Source organism: Alexandromys fortis, unplaced genomic scaffold (genome assembly GCF_014885135.2).
Source record: "Alexandromys fortis isolate MF-2015 unplaced genomic scaffold, M_Fortis_MF-2015_v1.1 scaffold_58, whole genome shotgun sequence".
In the NCBI taxonomy this organism is placed as follows: Eukaryota; Metazoa; Chordata; class Mammalia; order Rodentia; family Cricetidae; genus Alexandromys; species Alexandromys fortis.
This window is the reverse complement of record NW_026067940.1, coordinates 7,467,670-7,491,706: the sequence shown is the minus strand read 5'-3', so window position 1 is coordinate 7,491,706 and position 24,037 is coordinate 7,467,670. Positions and strand designations below refer to the sequence as shown.

General features: G+C 40.7%; 1 protein-coding gene across 5 annotated transcripts in view; it reads right to left on the bottom strand.

Moving 5' to 3' along the window:
- Srgap2 (SLIT-ROBO Rho GTPase activating protein 2) overlaps window positions 1–24,037 on the bottom strand; it is a 218,809-nt gene that overhangs the window by 22,761 nt on the left and 172,011 nt on the right. For all 5 annotated transcript variants that reach the window (XM_050147588.1, XM_050147590.1, XM_050147591.1 and 2 more), the window contains exons 11-17: window positions 20,362–20,446; window positions 17,783–17,810; window positions 16,082–16,106; window positions 10,513–10,573; window positions 3,699–3,776; window positions 2,846–2,980; window positions 687–789 (exon numbers count right to left, since the gene is read on the bottom strand). In XM_050147588.1, coding sequence (XP_050003545.1) covers window positions 687–789; window positions 2,846–2,980; window positions 3,699–3,776; window positions 10,513–10,573; window positions 16,082–16,106; window positions 17,783–17,810; window positions 20,362–20,446 — 515 coding nt within the window. The remainder of the gene's footprint in view (window positions 1–686; window positions 790–2,845; window positions 2,981–3,698; window positions 3,777–10,512; window positions 10,574–16,081; window positions 16,107–17,782; window positions 17,811–20,361; window positions 20,447–24,037) is intronic.

Below are 24,037 nucleotides of genomic sequence, written 5' to 3'. Positions count from 1 at the left end.
GGGCTGGGGACCATGGTAAGATATGCCTGTTCCACCCAGTGTTCAAAGTATATCCTACACCTGACCTTTTCTGTCATCTTCTGGTCTAACAACACCTCGGCTAGACCATGCCATGGCCTTGAAGTAGGTCTCTTTTCTCTCTGACCTTCTAAAGTAAAAACTTCTCTATAAAGTAACTGGCAGGTTTGAAAATTCATTCCTAAATGTCATATCATACCACTTTTCTCTTTAAAGACTTTTAAGTCATTTCCCAAATTCAAACTTACTATTTATTACTGTGACTCTCAAGTCTTCAGTGTTCTTATAGCCCCCCCCCTTTCTCTCCCTCTAGGCTACTTCTTATACCTGGTCTTCTCAGAAAGGCCTTTGTGGCAAACACATCCCTAAGCCAGCCCTTCTTTAATCCTTTGTCTATTAGAACCTCTGAACTCTATCCCCATCTTTACTCTTCTTAGCACCTATTCTAACTGATCTATCTACTATTGTCTGTTTCCTCACTTAGACCATGATCTAATGATAAAATGCTTCTCTTTTTCCATTGAACATCGTATTTTTAATAGCCTAGCATTGTAGTTGGTGTACGGCAGATGCTCACTAAGTGTCTGTTAGGGTGGGTTATAAGACATAGATCCATATGAAAGTCCTGGGTAGTCAAAGCTAGGTTTTTTACTGTGAAGGCTACTCACTGATTGAGGAAGGCAAAGAGGTATCTCATGATAATCAGAGTGGGTTTGGGCAGGACCAGGACTTTGCGGATATGCACAGCTCTCTCTTGCAGGTTGTCCATTGCTGAAACAAGAAAGGCATGTGTTACCTCCAGCATGACTGCAATCCTGAAGAACCATCAGAAGCTTCTCTCTACCAGCAGTGTAATTCACAGAGCAAGCAGAGCCAGCCCTATACAGCCCTGGTAGAGTGACAGGAGTTTCATCTTGGATGCTCTGTGGGGTGAGGTTGCTGCAAGAGACCACATGTTGGGACCCACAGCCTGACTGGTACAGGACTCAAGGTGTATACTCCACGGGCACAGACTAGGTTGATACATTCCTCCTCTAATAGAAACAGCAATAGACATAGAGTTGACCTTAATCCTGTCATGACGACTGAATGTTCAGTCCTGAAGGGTCCCACACATGAGAAGGGACAGAGGCTGTGTAAGTCCTTCCTTGACCCCTGTACACACAGTTAACTTTTCCTCCCCTGAATAAATCTGGCTTCTACCTCCCTTATCTAAAGTAGAGATGAGCAGAGTCTGACCAGAGAGAGGAGAAAGTAGGATCTTGGATAAGTAGTAAAATCTGTGAGGAAGACTAGAGAAGATTCCTGACTTTTGTGCTATGGTCAGGTTAGTACAGATTTGGCTATCTGCCTGTGGCCTCTGGTTATGAACAGCCTCTGACTTAAACAGTGTACCAAAATGGACTTGATCTGGCTGTCTTTTATGAATAGCAAATATTGGATTAGGAACAATAATAATAAGAATTGGGCAGCTGAGGATTCTGGTGTGTCTTGGCAACTCCAGCCCTATGTAAAAGACTTCACTTAAGTCCAGTCTAGGAAAAGACATAAGTATATGACCCAAGTAATATATGAATGTAACTGTCTACATAACTCTTTTCTATTACTCTCAAAAAATGGGCAACAAACAAAGAGAAGTAGTATCCCAGATACACAGGCTTTTCTCTGAACAACCGAGAGAGGAACAAGTAAGTATTCAGACAGAATACTGGGCCAAATGAAAAAAACAGGAGGCATGAAGACCTTGTTTACCTGGAAAAACCTTCTGAATTTATTCTTTTCACTTTCTGTGGCCATCATTCAGATGGGTCTATGTAGTGCTATCTTTATGTCAACTTGACACTAGCTAGGGTCATTTGGGAAGAGGGGACCTCAATTAAGAAAATGCCCCTACCAGATTAGCCTGTGGGTAAGCTTCTGGTATGTGTTCTTGATTAAAGTGTGACTGCCCAGTTCACTGCGGGTGCTGGTGGTCTCAGGTGCTATAAGAAAGCAAGCTGAGCAAACCGCGGGGATCAAGCCAGTAAGTAGCACTCCTTCATGGCCTCTGCATCAGTCCCTGCCTCCAGGTTCCTGACATTTGAGTTCCTGTCCTGACTTCCCTTAGTGACAGAAGTGTTAATATGTAATCAACCCTTTCCTCCTCAAGTTGCTTTTGATCATTTTTTAAATCACAGCAATAGAAACCCTAAACAGAATAATCTACTTCCTGAATAACTTGATATTAATTTAAATTTCCATGGATTGCTTTCCATGGAATCAACTGATAAGATGTTTCAGTATTATGAACTAAACTAAAGTCTAGGAATAGTTTTTCAAGACCCAGAAGAGAACTCTAAAGAATACAGTGATCTTTCTCTGGGAAAAAAATTAAATGGCACTTTTAAGTGCACAGAGGGGCTTTTGTTTTCAGACACATGTGAATGTATGTAGCAGGTTAAGCCAAGACACATACATAGCAACAATTAGGGAGCAGGGTCACTGTTTATGTTTCTCTGCTCCTATTAGTAGCACAGATATTGTATATAAGCTTTAAGATGGAGGAATATAAAAACATTTTACTAAAAACAATAAACCTAGAGATGTGAAGGAGTTAATGTCTGAGAATAATTAGAAAGGAAAAAGTTAGGAATCTTGACTTGGATTCTATACTATTACTGTTAAATCATCCTTTCTTTCCCCCTTTAAGGAAAAAACAGTAGAGATAAAGAGATAGAACTCTCGGGCAGAAATAAAGAAAGAAAAACTTTACTGAATAGCTTATGAGGATGCAAAGTGATGGAAATTTCCAAATATCTTGCTGCCATTCGTGGGGTGTAATACTTACTGACGCAGGCAATCAAGTCATGGAAGATGTCCTTGGGAAAGAGCGGTTGTTCCAGCCCCCGGAAGTAAAGCTTGAGGACACCAGCTATGGAGTCCATGTCATGGTCATTCTGGTCCCCAGCCAAAGGGTCCTCTCCTGAAGATAGGTTACCCCCACCCCAGAAGGAAAGAAAGTGAGTTAGGAAATGACAAAGCATTCTCATCTCATTATCTCTCTGCCCTGCATGACAACCATGATGTGGCATACTGTTCAGGTTAATCAACACTCCCTGTGGGTTGGGAGGTGGAAAACAAGAACTACTTCTCTGATAAGAATCATGAAACTGGGAGGAGACTGAGCCTCCAGTGGAGGGAAAACTAGGCCAGAAGGCTAGCTTCTCTGACTACCATATCAGAGGACACCTACTGACAGAACAGTTATCCCAGAATCCCAATGGAAATTTTCATATCAAATGTAATTAAATTTAATGATAACACCAACCTTAAATTGAAACTATATATATCCATTACAGTGACAGAAATTGCCAAAGCTTGCCCATTACCTTAATAGACCACAAGATGATAGATGAGATACAATGAACAGGCACATTAGCCTTGATATTAACTGCCACCAAGGGTTCTGGAAGAGGCTATTAACTGTCTGGATATACAGTAACTACTTGGGTTTTGGCAGATCATCACAGGAATGAAGCAGGATGGGTGGGGCTAAGAAAGAAGGAAGCTGGGACATGCCTCAGCATCTCTCTGTGTACCTACTGAAAGTACAGAGAAAACAGGCTATCTCTTAGGGGAAAGGTGGAGCCAGTTCCCCAGGGCTGAGACATTTACCTTACAGCTCTTTATCCCCACCTCACCTCTCTCAAAGGCATTTTTGATGTCATTCACTTCCACTTGTGATCCAGATACCCGGAAAATTCCCTCATGTTGTAGGCCTAGAAACACACAAAATAAGAGTGGTCAAAGTGAAAAAAAGACAAGTTCATAGTCATAAAGCCAAGATTAGTAGAATACCCATCTCCATTGGTACCACACATTTAAGTATTTTGTCTTTTCTGATTTAGGACAAAGGAGGAAAAACAGGGCAGGATTATGAGGCATTGCATAAGGAAAGCATCTGACCAAAGACTTAAGGGAAAAGATGTTCACATCCTTTTCTGATTCCAAGGCAGAGTCCCAGGTTGTTGTTTTTTCTTCCTACCTGTAGACTGGGAGTCCCTGGGTGGTGCTTTCTTATTGCTGTGGTTAGGAATGGAAGTGGGTCTTGGCAGGTAAGGCATTAGTTACCATTAGAGAGGTTACCAGAGAAAGACTGAGGCTGTTATGTTTTCTTTAGCATTTTAACACTATCCCACTATTCTAGGGGAAAATGCTTTCTGAACTGATGAAAAACAGAGGATATAAAAACAAAAATGCGCCGGGCGATGGTGGTGCACGCCTTTAATCCCAGCACTGGGGAGAGGCAGGCGGATCTCTGTGAGTTCGAGACCAGCCTGGTCTACAGAGCTAGTTCCAGGACAGGCTCCAAAGCCACAGAGAAACCCTGTCTCGAAAAAACAAAAAACAAAACAAAACAAAACAAAAAAAACAAAAATGAACAATCAACAGACAACATTGTCAGTCCCTGTCCTAGGCACTGATCCCTGACTGCTTGCCACCCTTTTCTAAAGAAAACATGTAAAGACTGTATAATGAAGTGTATAAAAAACTCTCTTCTCATGGTTTTGCTGGATTAGACAGTCATGAAAATTAATCCTTATGTAATTACTGCCACTGCCATTACATATAAAGCATTTGATCCTCACATAACCTTCCAATGTCAGGGTTAGCAGTAATCCCATCTTTAGATGAGGGGACTGGGGAAAACATAGCAAGAACCAGGAACAGAGGTCAAAGACAGTTTTTGTTGCTGTTTTGTGTGTGTGTGTGTCAAGATTGATTGATTGATTGATTTATTATATATGCAGTGTTTTTTCCTGCCTGCCTGTCAGAAGAGGGCACCATAATCTCATTATATGGTGGTTGTAAAGCCACCATGTGGTTGCTGGGATTTGAACTCAGGACCTCTGGAAGATGAGCAAGAGCTCTTAACCTCTGAGCTATCTCCCTTAAAGGCAGTCTTGTGGCTGCAATCACAGACTCGGTTTTCAGTGTCAGACAAGAGGCCTATTGGTCTGCAAGTGCAGAGGATGGGAGAGAGCCATCCTGGCCTGTTTGTACTTAGACACAGCTTAACAGAGAACACCACACAAGCAACTGTAACATCACATGGGACTGGCCCACTTAGGGGCTCAGCTAATAACCCTAGCTGTATCAGGATTTTCAGTCTTTCTCCAAGCCTAGATATCCTTTGTCAACATTTCTCTGTGATCATCCAAATGTCATGATATAAACCTCAGACTGATTCTAGAAACACAAACAAAATAATGCTAGATTTTGCTAGATGCTTCAGAACATTCGATTAGTTAGATTTCTGAAACCACACAGGCCAAGACTGAAGTTGTAGAAATCTGACTGAAAGTCAGTGAAGGGAATGTGACTCCCCAGCTTGTAATAAAATGTAAGCTGTTTGTGCCTCTAAGGTAATCCCTAAAATATTCCTCACAGTATGGCAAGCTACAGTAAAATCCCATCAGTGCCAGTTCGGTGGTACCGTTAGTTACCAAATGGGGCATGAGAGTCAGAAAATGCTGTTTAAAAACAGAATGTATCATACACAGCAAAGCTCTGACAGAAACAGAAACACACCCAAGGATTTATCAGAAACACAGGGTAAAAGGAAATGTCATCTCAAACCAGGCTAACTTGGTGTGTTTTAGCTGCGGAGGTACTACACAACTTCTTGAGGGGGTAACCTTAGTGTTTCTGGGTAGGTTTAATGGTTAAGAAATGTAGCCTTGCCTGTGGGACCAAGGAAGAACAAATGAGAGTTGAGCTTGTTGGAAATCAGACAACTGGTTACAGTTTTCCTAGAGAATAGATGCCCTAGATAATAACCACTCATTATTGCGTGTGCATGTGTGTATGTGCCGTGGTACATGTGTGGATTATCTCACATACCAGCTTGCAAGGCAAGCACTTTTATTCACTGAGCTATCTCACTGGCTGACCAGACGGAATCTTTAGAGTACCTGGTGTGATAATCCTGAGAGGAGAAAAAATATATTTTTCAGAAAGGAGAAAACAGTTGCTTTATTTGCTATTATGTATAACCAAAATAAGATATCCATAATCTTTATTCTTTGTTTCTTCTTAGCACACACTAATATAAACATATGAAAATCCCTTGGATTTAGGTAAACTATTTGGAACTGACACAAAGCCTGCTGGACTTAGCTCTTGCTAAGAGTTGTTCTCCTAGGTAACTCCTAGACTGACTGTTGCAACTACTTCACATTCCTTTCTTGAAAACGGTAGATTAAAAAAAAATCCCTTCATGGTTAATTTTAGTGGTTCCCATAGCACGATTAATAAAAACCCAGAGACAGATATTGGGGTTCAATCTAAAGGTCAGAAAGGCAAAATAGCCACTGGCTCTTACCAAAACGGTGATCCTGACTCCAGGAAACCTCAGAATGAGACTGACTGAAAGCTATCTCCTCCCATTTCTATTCCTCTCTAATGCTAGGATTAACGGCATGCACTACTACCACCCAGTTTTTATGCTAAACTAGTGTGGCTACTGGAATTAAAGGTGTGTGTCACCACTGCTTGGTCTGTAAGGCTGACCAGTGCAGCTGTTTTACTCTCTGAACTTCAGTCAACCTTTATTTATTAAAATACAAATGAAATATCACTATAGATTTCTCACATTTCTCCTCTGGAATATCCTCATGGATCACCTTGATCCACCACTATGAAAACTGCTAGTTTCCTCATCTACATAATGGGATCTATTATAATATTTATCTTCCAGAAGATACGACAATAGAGTGTAAAAATTCCTAGCATTTAGTGTGCCATAGACTCTTTTGAGGTTAACAAAGGTTATAAATCCACTAAATGTACATATACAAAATATTTTAGCATAGCTTTTAAGGAATCCATGAATTTCAATCTTTTCCTTGGGCAAACTGCCAATTCAGCTAGACAAATATTTTGACTAGTTATTTTGTGCTGAATTAAAATTTAAAAAAAATTAACCATGGCCAGAAGTGGTGGCTCAGACCTATAATTCTAGCATTCTGGAGGCTAAGGCTGGAGGATTATTGCAAATTTATTGTCAGCCTGGTTCTTCTAGTAAGTTCCAGTCATGGCTACACAGTGAGACCATGTCTTAATATCATCTAACCCCAACAATCCCAAGTCAACAATGTACTGTTAACTGACACTTCTGTGATAAAAAGTATTAATTCTTTATATATACACATAAATACATACATACACACACATATCCTTCTGTCTTTGAGTGTGTCTAGCCTTGCAGGTACTTGTTAGTGTGGGGGTATACATCTATGTGCGCATGTGTGTGTGGAGGTCAGAGGTCAATATTGGATCTCTTCCTCTATTGTTCTCTATCTTTGCTACTTTAGAGCAATGAGGCTCAGTGATCTGCCACATACAACTCTGCATCCCACATACAATTAGCACTGGGGTTACAGGCATGTGCTGCCACGCCAAACTTTTTATATGGGTTCTAGAGATCTGAACTCAGGTTCCTGAACTTGCACAGTAGGCACTTTACCAACCAAACTGTAAGTTTAAAGTTTATGATCAAAATATTGTTTTCTAAAGTCATTTATTAGTGATTCATTCTCCTCATCTGTAATGCAGCTAGGTGAACCTAGCTATTCTATTTGGGCTTTTATTCATATCTATCTATCTATCTATCTATCTATCTATCTATCTATCTATCATATGTGGGAACCCTAACATTAAAGTCAAAACCACACAAGAGAATATATTCATTCTTTATTTTCCATTGCTCTTTTTGCACCTACTGTCTACTTATAATAACCAACCAGCAAAATACAAGCTTCTAGACTCACTGTTCTTGTATTTTTCTATAGAAATGAGAAGACACATATAGTCAATATATTTGTAAATCTTCATTCTTATGGGAAAGCACAGTACACGCTGTTTTGTATTTTTTGACTTAACAATATAGCCAAGAAATCTCTCTATACCAGCCTATTAGTACCCTTGCTCATCATCTTCACAGTGATATACTACTCCACTATATAGACATACTGTAAGTTTTTCAGTCACTCTTCTCTATATGGGCACTCAGGATGATTTTAATATTTGCAATTATAAATAATGCTGTAGTAAATAGTCTTATGCACAGGTTTGCTTTTATTTTTTTAAATACTTTTTGAGGCTCACCTTCACAGTAATATCTAGAAAGATTACCAAATTGAGTGATAAGTGCATATACTGTTTTACTAAATATTGCCAAAATTGCTTTCAAGTTGAGTTGCCCTGGTCTTCATCCCCACACAGATGGCCTCTATTTTTGTCTCTTCATAAACTGTGTCTGTTCGGGTGTAGAGATAGGTATGTTCAAGCCACAATAATGGAAATCTTCATGTCTCAGCTAAAACCATGGCTAATACCCTACTAGTCTAGGGTATTAAGACATCTGTGGCTTACTGTAGAAGCATCCTCCTTCCTTCTGGTTTTAATCTCCAGGCAGCACTCAGGGACCCTTCAAATATATGATTCTTGTTTTCCAACAGCTTCCTCTCTCACTCAGAATAAAATCCAATACCTACTGCTGCCAACCAAGTCATAGGAGACCTGGCCTGTGTGTTCGTCTCCTGTCAGCCTCTCTTCACTCCTGCTTCAGCCTGTATGCTTCTCCTTACATACGCCAATAGTTTCTGCACTTTGGTTCTCTCTCCACAGAATGCTCTTCCTCAGATGGACACATCTCTTTCCCTCTTCTTCACAACTCTACTTAAATGTGAAGACACTTTCTGTGATCTCTCCGTTCTCCATCCTGCACCTTGCTTTGATTTCTTCATGACATACATCAGCACCAGAAATATTGAAAGTCAATTTGTGTATTGACAGGTCATCTGTTTGTTCTTCAGAGGAACAAAGGGTTCAGGAAGAACCTTTTTACTGGTCTATAATAAGCAACCAATATAGACTTTGTATTGAATGAACAAGTGAACGCTTGGATGAATGAATCCACAAATTCTTCCCATTGTTCTTTAAAAACCAATAATTATTCTTCTACTGAACTCAGCTGGGATTCATCTTTGCCAGCTCCTTGGTATTAATTACTGCTATCTTGTAAATTTCTTACTCTGTTACTGTCGATTACTACTACTTTATTTCTTTTCATTAACTTACTATCTGCTTATCTTCTTCCAAATGCATCATAAAACCACTTAGAAACAAGAATAGTGTATTATTTCTGTTTATGTTTTTTTTTCTTGGCAATACATGGTGCTAAGCATTAGTCAGGGGCTTATAAAGTATTTGCTGATTGTTCAATAATGATGAACAGTGCTCTTAGTTCAAGTGAACTGAGATAACATTAAAAATTTATAGTTGATGGAAAGCAGGACAAGCTATAAGAATGCTAAAATAATTACTGTTTCGGAAATAAATCTAAGAAATAAATTTCTTAGCTTTGCTCAAATAGAAGGGCAAGTACAATTTGACAGATAGTGAGAAGGAGCCCCTGAAGACACACAAAAGATGGACATAACTTTAGGACATGTATCAACTAAATTTGTGGGGACACTGTATCCACTGAGACCAAATTAAGACAAAAATCCAAATATATGCAGTCAGTGCAACATTAGAGGATGGAATTGTTTCAAACCATTCTGGTACAGCCAATGGGACAAAATGATTGGGCTACGCTATAGGAGACACCCACACACACACAGGCTATAATACTGGCTTCACTAGCACTACCACTGGGCCTAGCTGCACTTCTTTACAAAGTAGCTTGGTTTTAAAACTCTGGAACTAGAGCATGGTAAGTAGTCAAACATGTTCTATTTTCAACATGTAGATATGGCCTTTCTGAAGTCTCCTTCAGAAATATTACATGAATAAGTAAGATTTTATTCCTTTTCTAAGAATGTGAGGATGGGAAGGCAATCTCTATTGCTCTCTCTGGTATATACGCACATATACATATACATGTGCCTCTGTGTAGCTAACAGAGGCCAGAGAATAGTATTGGCTGTTTTCTATTCTAATACTCTCTGCCTTAGTCCTTTGAGGCAGTGTCTCTCCCCTGAACCTGAATCTTCAGAATTTTTTTAGGTTGGGTGGCAGCCAGCAAGCCCCAGAGATCTTCCTGTCTTTGCCCTCCACAGCACTAGAGTAAAGTTGTGCCTAAGATCCTGCTGTTTGCCAGGCGGTGGTGGTGCACACCTTTAATCCCAGCACTCGGGAGGCAGAGGCAGGCGGATCTCTGTGAGTTGGAGACCAGCCTGGTCTACAAGAGCTAGTTCTAGGATAGGCCCCAAAGCTACAGAGAAACAACCCTGTCTCGAAAAAACAAAAAACCAAAAAAAAAAAAAAATCCTGCTGTACTTGTTGTGTAAGTTCTGGAATCTAAACTAAGGTCCTCATGGTTGTGCAGCAAGAGCTCTTAACCACTGACCATCTCTCCAACTCAACTACCTCTATTTTTGCTCTACAAAGAATTCTTTGACGTTCTGACTTTCTCACAAACACGAGCAAAGCTGTGTTCTTGCTTACCATGTCTGCTAATAAACCGAATGCAGCTTTCTACCACCAGAGGAATTGCCTGGCTGGAATCCTGAAAAACAAAAGGGAAGTATGGACATTAGAAACAAGGATAGGAGAAGTGAGTTTGGTCTCAAAATGGAGATAAAACTGCTACCTGGTCATGCTCAGCCTGACTGCATTGATGCTATGGTATGTTTATAGTGGCTATGTTTATGGTGGTGGAAATGGTGGCAGAAGGTTTTAAAAAAGACAGCAAGGGGCTATGGCTTTTAAAAGAGAGGTGGCGGTGGAGGGGGGTGGGAGAGGGAGAGACAGAAGACAAAGAGACAGACACAGGCAAAATATCCATGCACATAAAAAAATAAAGCTTAAAAATCTAAAAGAAAGATTGTTCAAGTTGGCACAGTAACGGTAAGAAAGAAAAGAAAAAGCAACTCTTGTAAATAGCAAGAAGGACATGCGAATATGTGAAGCAGGTTTCCCAGATGTCCATTTTTGTTTTGTCTTTTTGCTATATAATCTTGATTGTGCCAATTGATTTATATGGGTTTCCAAGTTGCTGTCTACAAACTGAGGAAGGGACTAGTGGAAGGACTAGTTATATATACTATTGGTACATGAATATATTCATTCATGTACCAATAGTATATATAAGGAATATATTCATTCATGTACCAATAGTATATATTTGCCTGCATGCATATTTGTGTGCCCCTTGTACAACTGATGCCAAGGAGGCCAGAAGAATGCACTGGATCTCCTGGGACTGGAGTTACAGGTGGTTGTAAGCCATCATGTGGGTGCTGGGAATTGAACCCGGGTCTTCTGCAAGAGCAGCCAGTGCTCGTAACCACTGAACCATCTCTCCAGCCACAGGTACATGAACAATAATGTCTACACTTACAGAGGTGTTGGGCCACATATAGTCTTTTAGATAGATTGCTTCTATGGTATATTATTATTATTACTGTTGTTTATTTTCATTTGATAATATTGAAATGAGGCTTGGTGAGGTTAAATGTCTGCTTGTATCATATAACTAGTAAACAGAAAAGCCAGGACTTAATTTTCTATTACCAAAGACTCTGCTGTCACACATACTGTATCCTGTAAGAGTAGCAAACACTGCATACCAATTATTACTAAAAATCAATAATGAAGCTACATGAGTAATAATTCAGCTGTGTGAAAGAAAAACAGTAAGTATGGCTCTATACCCTTGTTTCAGATGTTCAGGAAAGACTAAACTTTACAGTGGGGTGAACCCATTGCATCTTCTGCCCAGTTCACAGGTTGGCTGCACCCATCTGGCTTTGGACTTTTCAACTGTGGCCATGGGGTTTGGCTACTATAAGGGAAGCAGCTGCGTCTCTGGCTTAGAGAAGAGATGGCTTGGCCTGTGCACGTTCCAAGCTTTCCAGTGATCAGGATGCTGCTGAAGTGGAGCTGGAGCCAGAAAGGTCTCAGTGTCACAAAAACTCATTTTATTATTATTACCTTTTCTTTTTTTGAGACAGGGTCTCACTAAGTAGCCCTGGTTGGCCTGAAATTCAGTAGGTATGTGATATTGGCCTTGAACTCACACAGAAACCTGCCTGCCTCTGCCTCCCTGGGATTAACAGAGTGTGACACCACACCTGGCTCCAAACGCTCATCTTTGTGGCACTCCTCCCCCCAAACCTGACTGCTTCCTCTAGCTGTTCAGGTACAGCGGCAGGGTCTGACATTTTGTAAGATCATGGACTTCTCCCAGTCAGCCCAAAGAAACTTAGAGGAAGAATGTTGGTCCTTTCTTCTGTATTCTAATGAAAACTAGGCTCAACTATTGCAATGGGAAAAGCCTCCATTCATAGGAAATGGTGTATCAGGAGAGATAATGAAGGTAGCAGAAATGGATTTGCAGAATTTTCTGGTCCCAGATTTATCTGAAGTTAAAGAAGAAAGACACTGACTGGCATACTTACAGGTTCCTGGCATTAATAAAGTATGTGAATACAAAGTTCTCTCTGTATGTGCAGGAAATGATCTACCAACAGTAGGATGACAGGAAACAAGGCACCAAAGCTGCATGCTCAAGGCCCCCAATAGCCCACCAGAAGAAACAACTTGAAGGGATAATCTGTGGCAGACAAGGGTAGGTCAGAGATGCCTGCCTGTCCTACTACAGAAAGCTAAAATGGAGTGTAAGGCAGAGTCTTACAACAGCACAGAGGCTTCAGTTTCAGATGTTCTAATTGTCCTCGCTGCTTCCTGTGATGTTTCTAAGATACAAGTGACTCGTTTCCTCAGTTGTGCTGTGTCCCCATGACACCCACAAAACCTAGATGTCACCACTAACTGCATACAGCTTCCCCAGCACTCTCTGTATTTTTCTATTTATTGTTTTTCCTCTTTCCCTTCTTTTCTCAATGTCAGAATGAATCAATGTCAGTTTCATTACTTTGTTCACAATGTTTTTTTTTTTTTTTTATCATATAACCTTAGGTTGGAAAGGGTTTTTAGGACAATCAGGGAAAATTTCCATTCAATCAGTCGGAGGGAATTGACAGTTGGCATAATTTAGAAAAAAGAGTAGAGCATCAGTCAGTAATTTACAGGAGAAAACTGTCAGGATGATAACTATACAATATCCACACAGTTTGATATGGTTTCTTTTAGTATGAAATTAGGTTTGTTTTTTGTCTTAAAACTTATTTTTAAGTGGTATATAAAATCTGTTAATGGGATACTATGTGGAATTTTGATACATGTAGAAACTATATGATGTTTGAGACAGGTTAAACAATTATCTATCTCCATCAACATTTATCACTTACTTACGGTAAGAGTTTAAAATTCTGGGACTGGAGAGATGGCTCAGTAGTTAAGAGCACTTGTTGCTCTTGCTGAGGGCCCAGGTTCAGTTTTCAGTACTCACATGACAACTAACAATCATTGTGGACTCCAGTTCCAGAGGATCTGATGCTCTCTTCTGACCTCCATGGGCACTGCACATATAAGATGCACAGGCATACACATAGGCCAAACACCCATATACACAAAATGAAATAAATAAATCTTTCAGAAAAGAGACAAGCACAGAGTGGATCACACCCAAGGAAAGCACATGGAAGTAAGGCCCGGAACGAGGTGAAAGAGGTGATGGGTAGGAGAAAATGAAGGACGTGAGTGGAACAAAGATGCCTGTAAGTAACACCTGATGGCAGATGGCAGGGGCGGGGGCAGGGCCCTCCTTTTTAGCAAATGCCTAGAGCTGCTTTGGACACAGCCTCTTAGGAAAGTAAGTTTCCACATTATTCCTTATATTTAGCTGATTTGCAAGAAACAAAGACTGATTTCTTGGTTATTTATAGAAGATTTTACTGTTCTGACCATCTAAGAAAAAATTCTTGCTAGAGAGAAACTGGAAGAGCAACCAACTCAAGGCCCTTATTGTACTGAGGCATGCAGTAAATCCTGGACTCTGATGCAAACCTGGTACCAGGGAACACACCTTGCCTGCAACTGCTTTAGTGCAGCAGTATGCAATGTAAACCAGATGGTGCCACTCCCCGCTGATGGTGACCCCAGCCCCGGGCAGACACTACGTGCCAAACTCCAGCACTCCTGCAGCTACAGCAGAAGACACAAAGCTCCCACATGCATGCTCTAGGTCTGTGCAAGAGGTCTAGGGTTAGGTCAGAAGTGGAAAGAAATAAACTTCAAGTTTAAGACTATTCTTGGTGATAAAGGAAGAATGGTTGCTTAGTCTGTAAAATATATGCCTATTAATTTAAAATTCAACAAATTATCTTTGAGAGGCATTCCATTCTTCTCAAGTTTTAACAGAAATCCAGGGATAAAGGAGAAGAAAGAATTATAGGAATAAGATGGTAGGAAGTTACAGTGAAATTTTTTATCATTTTAAAAAAGTATATCCAGGCCTGATGGCAAGTGCCTGTAATCCCAGAATTTGTGAGACAGAGGTAGGAGGAATACAAGTTCAAAGCCAGACTGGGAAGTATAGTAAGTAAGATGCTGTACAAAAAACAAAACAAAACAAAACAAAACAAAACAAAACAAAACTAAAAACAAAACAAAAAAACCAAACACCACACAACAGAAAAAAATGATTTTTTTTCCATTAAAATGATATCCACAGTTAAAAGGAAGGCTAGGGGATATGGCTGAGTAGTTAAGAGGACTTGTTGCTCTAGCAGAAGACGACCCAGGTTTGGTTTTGGCATCTACACAGTGGCTTATGAACATCTGTAACTCCAGTTCCAGGGGATCTAACATCCTCCTCTGCCTTTCCTGTAGGCACCAGGCATGCACATGACACATATACACGTTGGCAAAACACTCATACACATGAAATAAAAGTATTGAGGAGACAAAGAAGCCTGTGTCAAGTGACTTCTATAGCTGGACTGCCCACCAACCAGAGTAGTCAGATCCGTGAACTGAGTGCTGGGGCTGCAAACAGTGTAGAAACCCTGTGCCCTCTGCATTTGATGACTGCCCTATGTCCAAGGGCACCTCTTTGCGTGACTACAATTGACATTTTTTTAAAAAGTTTTATTTATATTTATATGTGTGTGTTTGTCACATATGCACTCATACCCTAAAAGGCCAGAAGAGGATGTTGGATCCTCTGAAGCTAGAGTTACAGGCAGCTGTAAGTGGTATGACATGGTTGACTTCAGCTATACTTAAGTCCTTTGGAAGAGCAGCAAGTACTCAACTGCTGAGACATCTTTCCAGTCCTGCAAATGACTTTTCAAAGGCCTGGGTCAGCTTTTTCTTGGGTAGACAGAATGATATTTTTGAGCGCTGCCTTCCACCTGTTCTTGCTAACTTTCCCTCCTGCAAAGCTGGTGTGAGATGCTTAGGGAACGTGAAGTTGCTTCAGAACTTACTGCTGGCTCTAACTAGTGAATGGAATATTGCTACTGCAAAAACAGGCTTCAATTCATTTTCTTTTTACTTTAAAGTAAGTACAGTTGTACTGAGATTTCTCCTGATGTGGATTACTCAGGCCACTGCTAAGAGTCCTCCTAACACGGGTGAGAACTGGTTGCTCAGTGGTAGATTTTAATACAATGATGAAAGCCACAATGCAAACCTATCAAGTTGAGCACTTCCTTTGTAACATACCCCAAACTGTTTCACAGTACTTTATGACGGAGTGTCAGGAATACAGCTAAGATACAATAAACCAGAAGCAGTCAAAGTCTACAAACTTAAACAAGACTTTTAGACTGAGGATCAGCTACCTCAGTGCTGGTGCGTCAGTGTGTATGTGAGGAATTGTAAGGCCTCTGTAGGGACTCCTAGAAGGACGTCATGGGCTGTTATAGAACAATTTGTCCACGTTTAAACCAAACCCAACTAACAACAAGAATAAATCACAGAGCCTATGATAATTCCAGGAAGTTAAATGAGTGTTTGCTACAATCTCAACCACACAGTAAGTAAAGACACAACCAAGCACAAGCATAACGTTAGAGGAGGCACGCCATGGAATTCAGTCATGACTGTGGCAGGTATTTGGTTTTCATGAGCCAGGCTGAACAATCTGGCTCTGCTGGCTCTTTACCTGTTTCCTCACGGTTGAGCTACGCCTGTGGTTGACCCACCGAATCAGAAAGGACCAGTCCAGCAACAGGAAGGAAAAAGAAAACAGGGACAGAATGAGACAACCACTCCTAAATTAGAGTAAAACTTTAAATCATGTAAAACAACTGTACAGCAGGTAACGGAACACATTGACCTCATTCCCAGAAACAGCTAAGAGACTTGGCTAGCTATTTCCCAACAAAAGTCTAATAAACTTTATTCTTTCATAAAAGCACAGAGGTCCCTGATTTTAATGCCTACCACTGTTTAAAACTTAAACAGGAGGCAAATGGTTTAATCTGTAGTAAAACAGATTCATGTTAGACAATTTTAAGATCTTTCTGTTTGAAAGGAAACAATAATAAACACCAAAGCATATATATTTTGAGACTCTTTGGAAAAAGAAAATGAATGCTTACTTTATTTTATTTTTATTTAGATGGTAGGACATTCAGACTGAAATGAACTCCAGGGACCCTCTGTCAGTGCTTCTCAAGCCGTGTTTAGGTGTATTGGCCTTTTTCTCACAGTGTATCAGATACAGAAGCATACTACTCAAAACAAGAAGGGCAGCACTGCCCTGTTGTGTGAAGGTAGGAGCCAGGCAGGGGTGCTGGGCCTTGCTCTGACTCTCTGCCAGCCTGCCCTGAAGGCACCTTTCTGAAATCCTAGTGCTTCTCTAAATTAACGTAATACTCTTGTCTTTAACAAGAGGAGATGACATTCTGAGAAGGGAGATAAACAGTCCAAGGTTACAAATGGGGAAATAATCCAGCAAAGGACGTCAGTTTGGCTCTATCTAGGCTTTCCAGAGACGCGGCACTTCTGATGAAGTTAAGACCTTACTACCAGGAGACAGATTATACAGACTCTCACTTATCTTAGTTCCCTCCAGTCCTCACAATTCTATAGTAATGGGCCCTGAGCTGTCATCCGCTATGACAGAATGATGAAGATCAAATTGAGTTATGATATAAATAATGAGTCTATAACTGTAAATGGCCTCATGACTGTATGAGTTGTCAGTCTGATACAATGCAATCTGCTTCATTAAAGCGTGTTCTCCTTTAAATCAGCACATTTTTAGGCATCTGAGGGTGCTGGCTGAATGAATGTCTTGTTTTCTGCCAGCTCATAGCAGCATCAATGACTGCGAGGGAAAATATTTGGCTGAGGTGGAGAGGGAGGGAAGGTGGGGAAAGACTGGGAGTGTTGCATACTTGTACATCAGCAAAGTTTCTCCCAGTGCTATTTGGCAAGCCAATGCAATATAATATTTCATTATCCACCAACAGTCACTAATTAGGGCCTATCATCTTTTCCATGTATTAAAAAAAATCAAATCAAATGCTATCACCTTATCTTTCTGTGTTGGAGACTTCCCCAAGGTCACGTGTTGAAGTCTCCCAGCTAAGAGGTTAACAAGACACACTATAGTCTGATGTTTATTACCCTTGCAATAGAGTGGTTTTGGGAGTTTCTGGGAAGATTTTTATCAGGTGATAACTCCCATGACTTATTTTGCTTAGACTTCCCTAAATGGTAACAACTCCACAGCCAGTCAAGAGGAGATGAAGTTAGTAAGGCAAAGAGAAGGAAGCAACTCTTGCCTCAGGCTACTCCTTTGCAAAGTCATCCAATCACCTTGGGCCTTTCCTTATCCCTGCCCAGAGCCACTTACCTAGCAAGGCTACAATCTGTCCGCTGACCTGTGGAAAGAGAAGGGGAAATGTTATTTGTCGAAGCAGAAGGGGTGGGTTGGGTTGTACACCCTAGGAATTACCATACCCTTCATATCTTCCTAGGGAGCCAGTAGCAGAAAAGAAAAGGACTGACCTAACTTCATTTTGGGCAGGAACTTTGCTTCTCCAGTTCCCATGCCAAAGTCATCATCTTTGAACCTTGTAAACTCTACTTTTCAAATGAGAAAACAGGCATGGATGTACGGGAAGAACAAGTCAAATCATATTTTAGAGAAAAAAAATATTGTAAGCCCTTCCCCATACATGAAATCTTGCTTCTCATGTATGTGCTAGGATGTGAGCAGTGGTGGAGAGGGGTACTTTAGGGGACACAGGACATGGAACAAGTTTGTCAGTATATAAGCAAACTACATATGCACACAGTTGAGTCTGGGAAGAAAAGGTAATCTAGAGAGAGGTGGGAGAGGATACATAGCTTCTAGTTTTAGAATCATACTAAACTCTCCTGTTAACTTGCACTGACAGTAAGGCAGAGCTAAGATCCAGTAGCCATGTGGCTAGCAAACGATAGCTTTCAGTCTAATGACAGGTGGTTAAGACTTTCATGGGCCATAGTTAGCTTTGAAAAATGAAATGGAAAATCTTTAAGTTGGTAAAAAAAAGTGTTTTATAAAAATATCCATATATGCATACGTAAACCATGATGTAAAATGTTGCCTTCTTTGGGCCAATAGTTAATGAAGCTTGATCAGTCTTGATAAATCAATGAGAAACCCTGGCAGGCAGTGAGTCAGGAAAGAAGAGATCAACTCTCATACTTCTTATTCAGACTTCAGAAAGGCAACTCAGAGGGATGGGGAAGGCAGAGTTTTTTTTCTTGTATTTAAAGTGTTGCTAATTGTTAAGATAGTTCAGTTCATCTTTGGCAATCCCCAACAGCCTGTTACCAAAGGCTCAGTTTTCATCCATAAAAGTATTATTCTGAGCCATTATTTTCAACATCTGTCCTACTTCCTCCCTAGAATATTCATACACATCAACTATCCCTCTGTGGCAAGAATCAGAGGCTCTTACATTATGGTGACAAACCCTTACCGACGGCAGGGACATGATAATTTGCACATAGGATGATTTATAGCTATTATTTTTCTCTATCTCTGGAACTTGTCATCTTTAAATTATGGTAATTTGCAGCCCCAATGGTCAACCTCCATCCCTCTAGAGTAGCATAATTTGATGCATACATGTGTATAAACACGCACACATACATGGCTCCAAAGCCCTTTTCCCTATCTTCCAGTCTATGTTGAGACTGTCTTCAAAAAAAGAAATCATACGTATACATTTCTTCAAATGGTTCTTTAGGCTGCATTCCCTTAACTCACCACACAGCGATCTGGTAAACCAAAAGTAAAGACTTTCTGTAAGCATATTTGGCCTTCATGCCTAGATATAAACTGTTTGGGTGGAAAAGATCGGAAGGTACTAAAGGACTCTTTTTCACATTAAAACAAACATGTAAAAACAAAACAAAACAAACAAACAAACAAACAAACAAACAAAAAACAAGATCAAATGTACTGGAGAAAAAAAAATTCGGGGGAATTGTCCAGGGTAGGTCAAGGACAAGGCAATAACAGTGGGTAGATGAGTCTGGTCTGAAAAGTGGGATTCTAATTTCTCAGCTAAAAAGCCAGTCTAATAAAATTTGCTATACTTCACAGTTTGTCTGATGAGTGCTCAAGAATTTATTTTAAAATGTTAGACTTGTGTCTGAGTGCAGGCACCAGGTCACCAATGAGACCACATGCTCCCTGCGGCCTCATCTTTAAGAAAGAGATTAGTGGGATAGGGAGGAGGGCAGAACATTCAGGGCATCCCCAACCTGGGAATCCCATTAATCATATGATGCTGAAAGCTAGGCAGGAGACCTGGGCAAGGTGCCAAACAACCTCGGGGAAAGCTTCTTCAACCTTGGCCTTCTGTTTGACGGCTGACTGGGGAGAGAAAGTCCAGAATGTCTGTCCAGTTCTCTGCCTCAATACTTTCCAGTGTCTGGTTAAGATTACTGCCAGAGAAAAATACAGCCCGTTCAGCACTTTGGTCTTACTGCAGCCACACGAGAGAGATGGTTGCTATTTAAGTGAAAGGAAATGAATGTTCACCCTGGAAGCTGAAGAAGCAGCAAGTCTGCCCTGCTCCCTCCATCTTTTTCCAGGTCTGGGCAGCTCTAACAAGTGTCTAGAGAGAAGATAACCCTGAAGCCCCTTTACCACAGGTGTGGCAGGGAGGTGAAGGATGGGTTTGAGTGGAAAGCAGGCACACTCCATCTAAAGAAACAGCTGATGAATATTAGCATTTCATTACACACTGCCCTTTCCCCATCACTCAAGCAGCCATTTAGAGGAGTACTTTCACAAAACAGGCTAGGAAAGGAAATACAGTCATATAGCCAGTGGGGTCTAGCTGGCTGAGGAAGGGAGGCATGTGCTCAGATTCAGAGTACTGCTGGGCCTCTCTGCTCTACCAAGCTTCAGCAGAGCATGCTCACACTCACTTTCTCCCAGGGTTTTCTGCAGGAGGTCATGCTTGGCTTGTAACTTGGTGATCAGGTTCCTACCCTCCAAGTACTCCTTCATTTTCTGTAAGGGAAGAGGAGAAACAAGAGAACTTAGATTCCTGAAGAAACACAAGGCACACATGTCAACTGGACAATTTGCCTTTGAGAAGGCATTTGATTCCTGACTCTCTGACTCACTTTCTAGCAAGTCCATTTAAATTCTTTAAAAAAAAATCTTTCTCTCTTTGCTGATTTTCATGGTGGGTGCAAACCTACACAGTATTTTCCTATGAATTTCATGTTAGCCAGTATAAGAAAACTGTTTTCTAAGTAAAGTCCTTCACCTGTTTCCTTTAGTCCCAGTAAAGAAAGAGAATGGCAGGGAGAGTGGACAACCTTCCTGAGCCTCAGCTTCACTGGTGTGAAGACATGCATTTGCTATCTGCCCCTTAGGCTGATAGCCTGCTCCTCCAGGGAACATTTCATCACCATAGGAGTAGTGTCAATAGTAAACCTCAGCCACAGAGCACCCTTCTCCAAGTCAGACCCTAACAAATCTCATCTACCGAAAGTTGGGAGTTTCTGCATGCTCAGCTGGAGTGGCTGCCACCTATTATATGCATATACAAATTCCAAGCACAAGATGAGCTGTGCCATCACACCTGCAATAGTAGGCGAAGTACGATTGCTATGTTGCAGTTGCAGTTTTGACATCTCATCAGCTCTTGTCTGGTTTGTGAGAGACGATGCTTGACTGGATAATTCACAAAATCTATTATCATTCTTCCTACTCTACTTGAGTAATGGGAAGAAGGTAGCAGACTTGAAGAGATTAATGAAATTGCTCAGGATCAAAAAAGTGATGGAGTCCCCCACATCCCCACTGAAACATTCCATTTCCCAGGGAAGCTCCTTAAGAGAGGAAGCAAACAACACAAAATAGTCCCAAGAAGTTCCTGAGACTGAATAGATTTACTAGGCCCCTCTCTCCCAAGTATAAATAATACAGACTACTAAGTCACTATCAGACAAGCTAAGGGTCAAAGAAAACTCTCAAAACAAGTTCAGCTGCTTTAAAGAAGATAAGGACAGCTGGGCAGCCTGAAAAGAAGCAGAGGCCAGCCACACAGCCTGGAGGAGGCTCAGACTAACTAAGCCACCTAGAAAGGCCACTCTTCAACCTGTTGAGCTGCCTATACAGGCTATGTAGTGTGCCCCAGGTGTCTAGCTCTTGAGAGCTTTGGTGATGAAGATGTCTTTAAGTCATTTATGCTCCTGTAAATAACACTGCACCCATACTCCTACAGGTAACTTCAATAAAACTGACTGGACTTTGATGGTATCTGTATTATGGTCTGTCATGGGATCTCTATCTGGGGTGAGTAGAAGTGTGTGTTGTGTCTTCCTAGGAAAGTTTTTTTTTTAATCACACAATAGTATCCATACACGAAGTCTGACAGAATGGTATGTGCTCTGAAGCATTATCATAAAATGTCACACCTACTACATTACAGAGACAAAGAGAATCAGAACAAAATTTTATAGTAGTCATTATTTTTACATTAGTAGCAACCCAGGAGACACTAGACTAACTATTTTAGCACATAGTCTGTCTCTCCCTTACAATAATCCTATACATATACGAGGAAGATATTAGTAGTTCTTTATTAGAGATGAGAAGACAATTCTAGGAGAGGGAGGGTATAACCGCAGGCTAGTAAACGGTAATGCTAGGTGAGAGCATTTTTCCACTCTCCTCTACAATCATTCTCGAGACCCTGAGTCTGCCTTGGCCATTTCTGCTGCACTGGCTCATATGATGGTGTTTAACTCAGAAGCAAATGGTCTCCCAGAGTATGATCCACGTGTTACTAGAAAGACTTGGGTCTACGCCACCGAAGAAATGTTTTAATAATAATAATAGTTCTGTCTCTTACTGTGCACTAATTAAAAAAGAATTGTATTTCAAGCCTTTGACTTTTATGACCATTTCTAGTTCATAAATGATAAAGAAAAATGAAAAGTTCTGAGTTATTCTTACTTTATATTTTTCTATATAGTATGAACTTTTAAGTAAGAGCTTGCCCTCTCATTCCCATTTAAAAAGCAGGAAAACCTGCTTTTCTGGGAGATGGTCCCTGAGCCTCTTGTGCTTGCCGACGTGGCCCTATGGATAACCTGTAAATCCCCATGGCACCATTCTCATATAGCCCTATCACAGAAGGTTTACTCTGGTGTCTTTCTATCCAGAGACCATGTCATTGATTATCCCGACCATCCATGATGCTTAGTGCCACTCCTAGAAAATAGCAGGAACTTAATAAATATGAAGAATGAATAAATAAGTGAGCAATCTCATTCTCCTCTGAATAAACTGTTCCTTGCAATTACAAAACCAGTCCCTAAGGGTATCCCTACTCTAAATGAAACAAACCAGACAAATCCTCTGCTAAATCGTTTCTGTTGTCTTATTGAAGGCCCGTTCTCTGATCCTTTATGCCTTTCCATGAGAACATCTGCATGAAAACAGGCTCTCTTGTCACCCTCCTCTTCCCATCTGTTCCAGCTGTCAGCTCACTTACTGTCAGTGTTCCCCGGATGATATCCTAATCCCCATCCAATGCCTAATTGTGGGTTTGGAATCATACTTAGGACCCAGAGTGCAAAAGCCTCTAGGAAATATCCATTGCTAATAGTACAATCCCGAAAGGCCTATCTTTGGAAAGTTATCCCAGGAGTCTCAAAGGTTTCTTAATGAAGAAAATCCAAGAAGCTCCAACACAAGACCAAAATGTTCACAATACAGCCAACATTCTGAAAGGGAATGAATAAAAATTCCTTTATCCACTCATGTTTCTATTCTCAATTCCCAACCCTCCCCCACCCCAAGTTCATGTTTACAACTCACTAGGTAACTTCAGCTGTCACTTAGTGAACCATTAAAACAAATAACAATCTAATAAAGACGTATGATGTTACCTTTTCAGGTTTCATTAAATACTAAAGGATCAAACTGTATCAAGATATACTCTACATACCTAAAACAAGGTGGGTTTTGCATCTAGGTGGGAAAGGAAAGGAATCCCAGAGTCTGTAGACTACTATCTATCACTTCCTTATCTCACCTAGAAATCAGGACTGGGGATAAATAATCCTGCCTTTAACAGTGGAGGTGAGGTAGAAGGATTCAGTTGTTGCTGAACAAACAGAGCTGAGGTAGCTAAAGCCAAGGGAGGACTAAGTGGCTTTTTGGTACTTAGGCAGAATATCAAGATTATAATAATCAGACCACACACGCACACGCTCACGCATACATACTCACTTGCTCTCTATAATATACCAGATCACAGCTCTAAGTCTACTGGCTTGCCTAATGGACAAAGGACTGCCTTCTCTTCTATTGTCCTACCCAAATCTACCCCTAAGAATTCAGATAGTTTGGTTTTGCTATTTTATCAGCCAAGTTTTTAATCCTTCTTCATTTCACCTCCCATTTGAAAATGCCATACTTGGTGATGGAGAGTGAAGTTAAGAACACTTACTGTACTTACAGAGGACCTGGGTTCAGTTTCTAGCATCTACAAGGTGGCTCACAACTAGTTATGTACAGTTCCAGGGTTCCAATGCCCTCTGGCCTTTTGAAGGCACTTCATGAAGGCAAAAACTCACACAT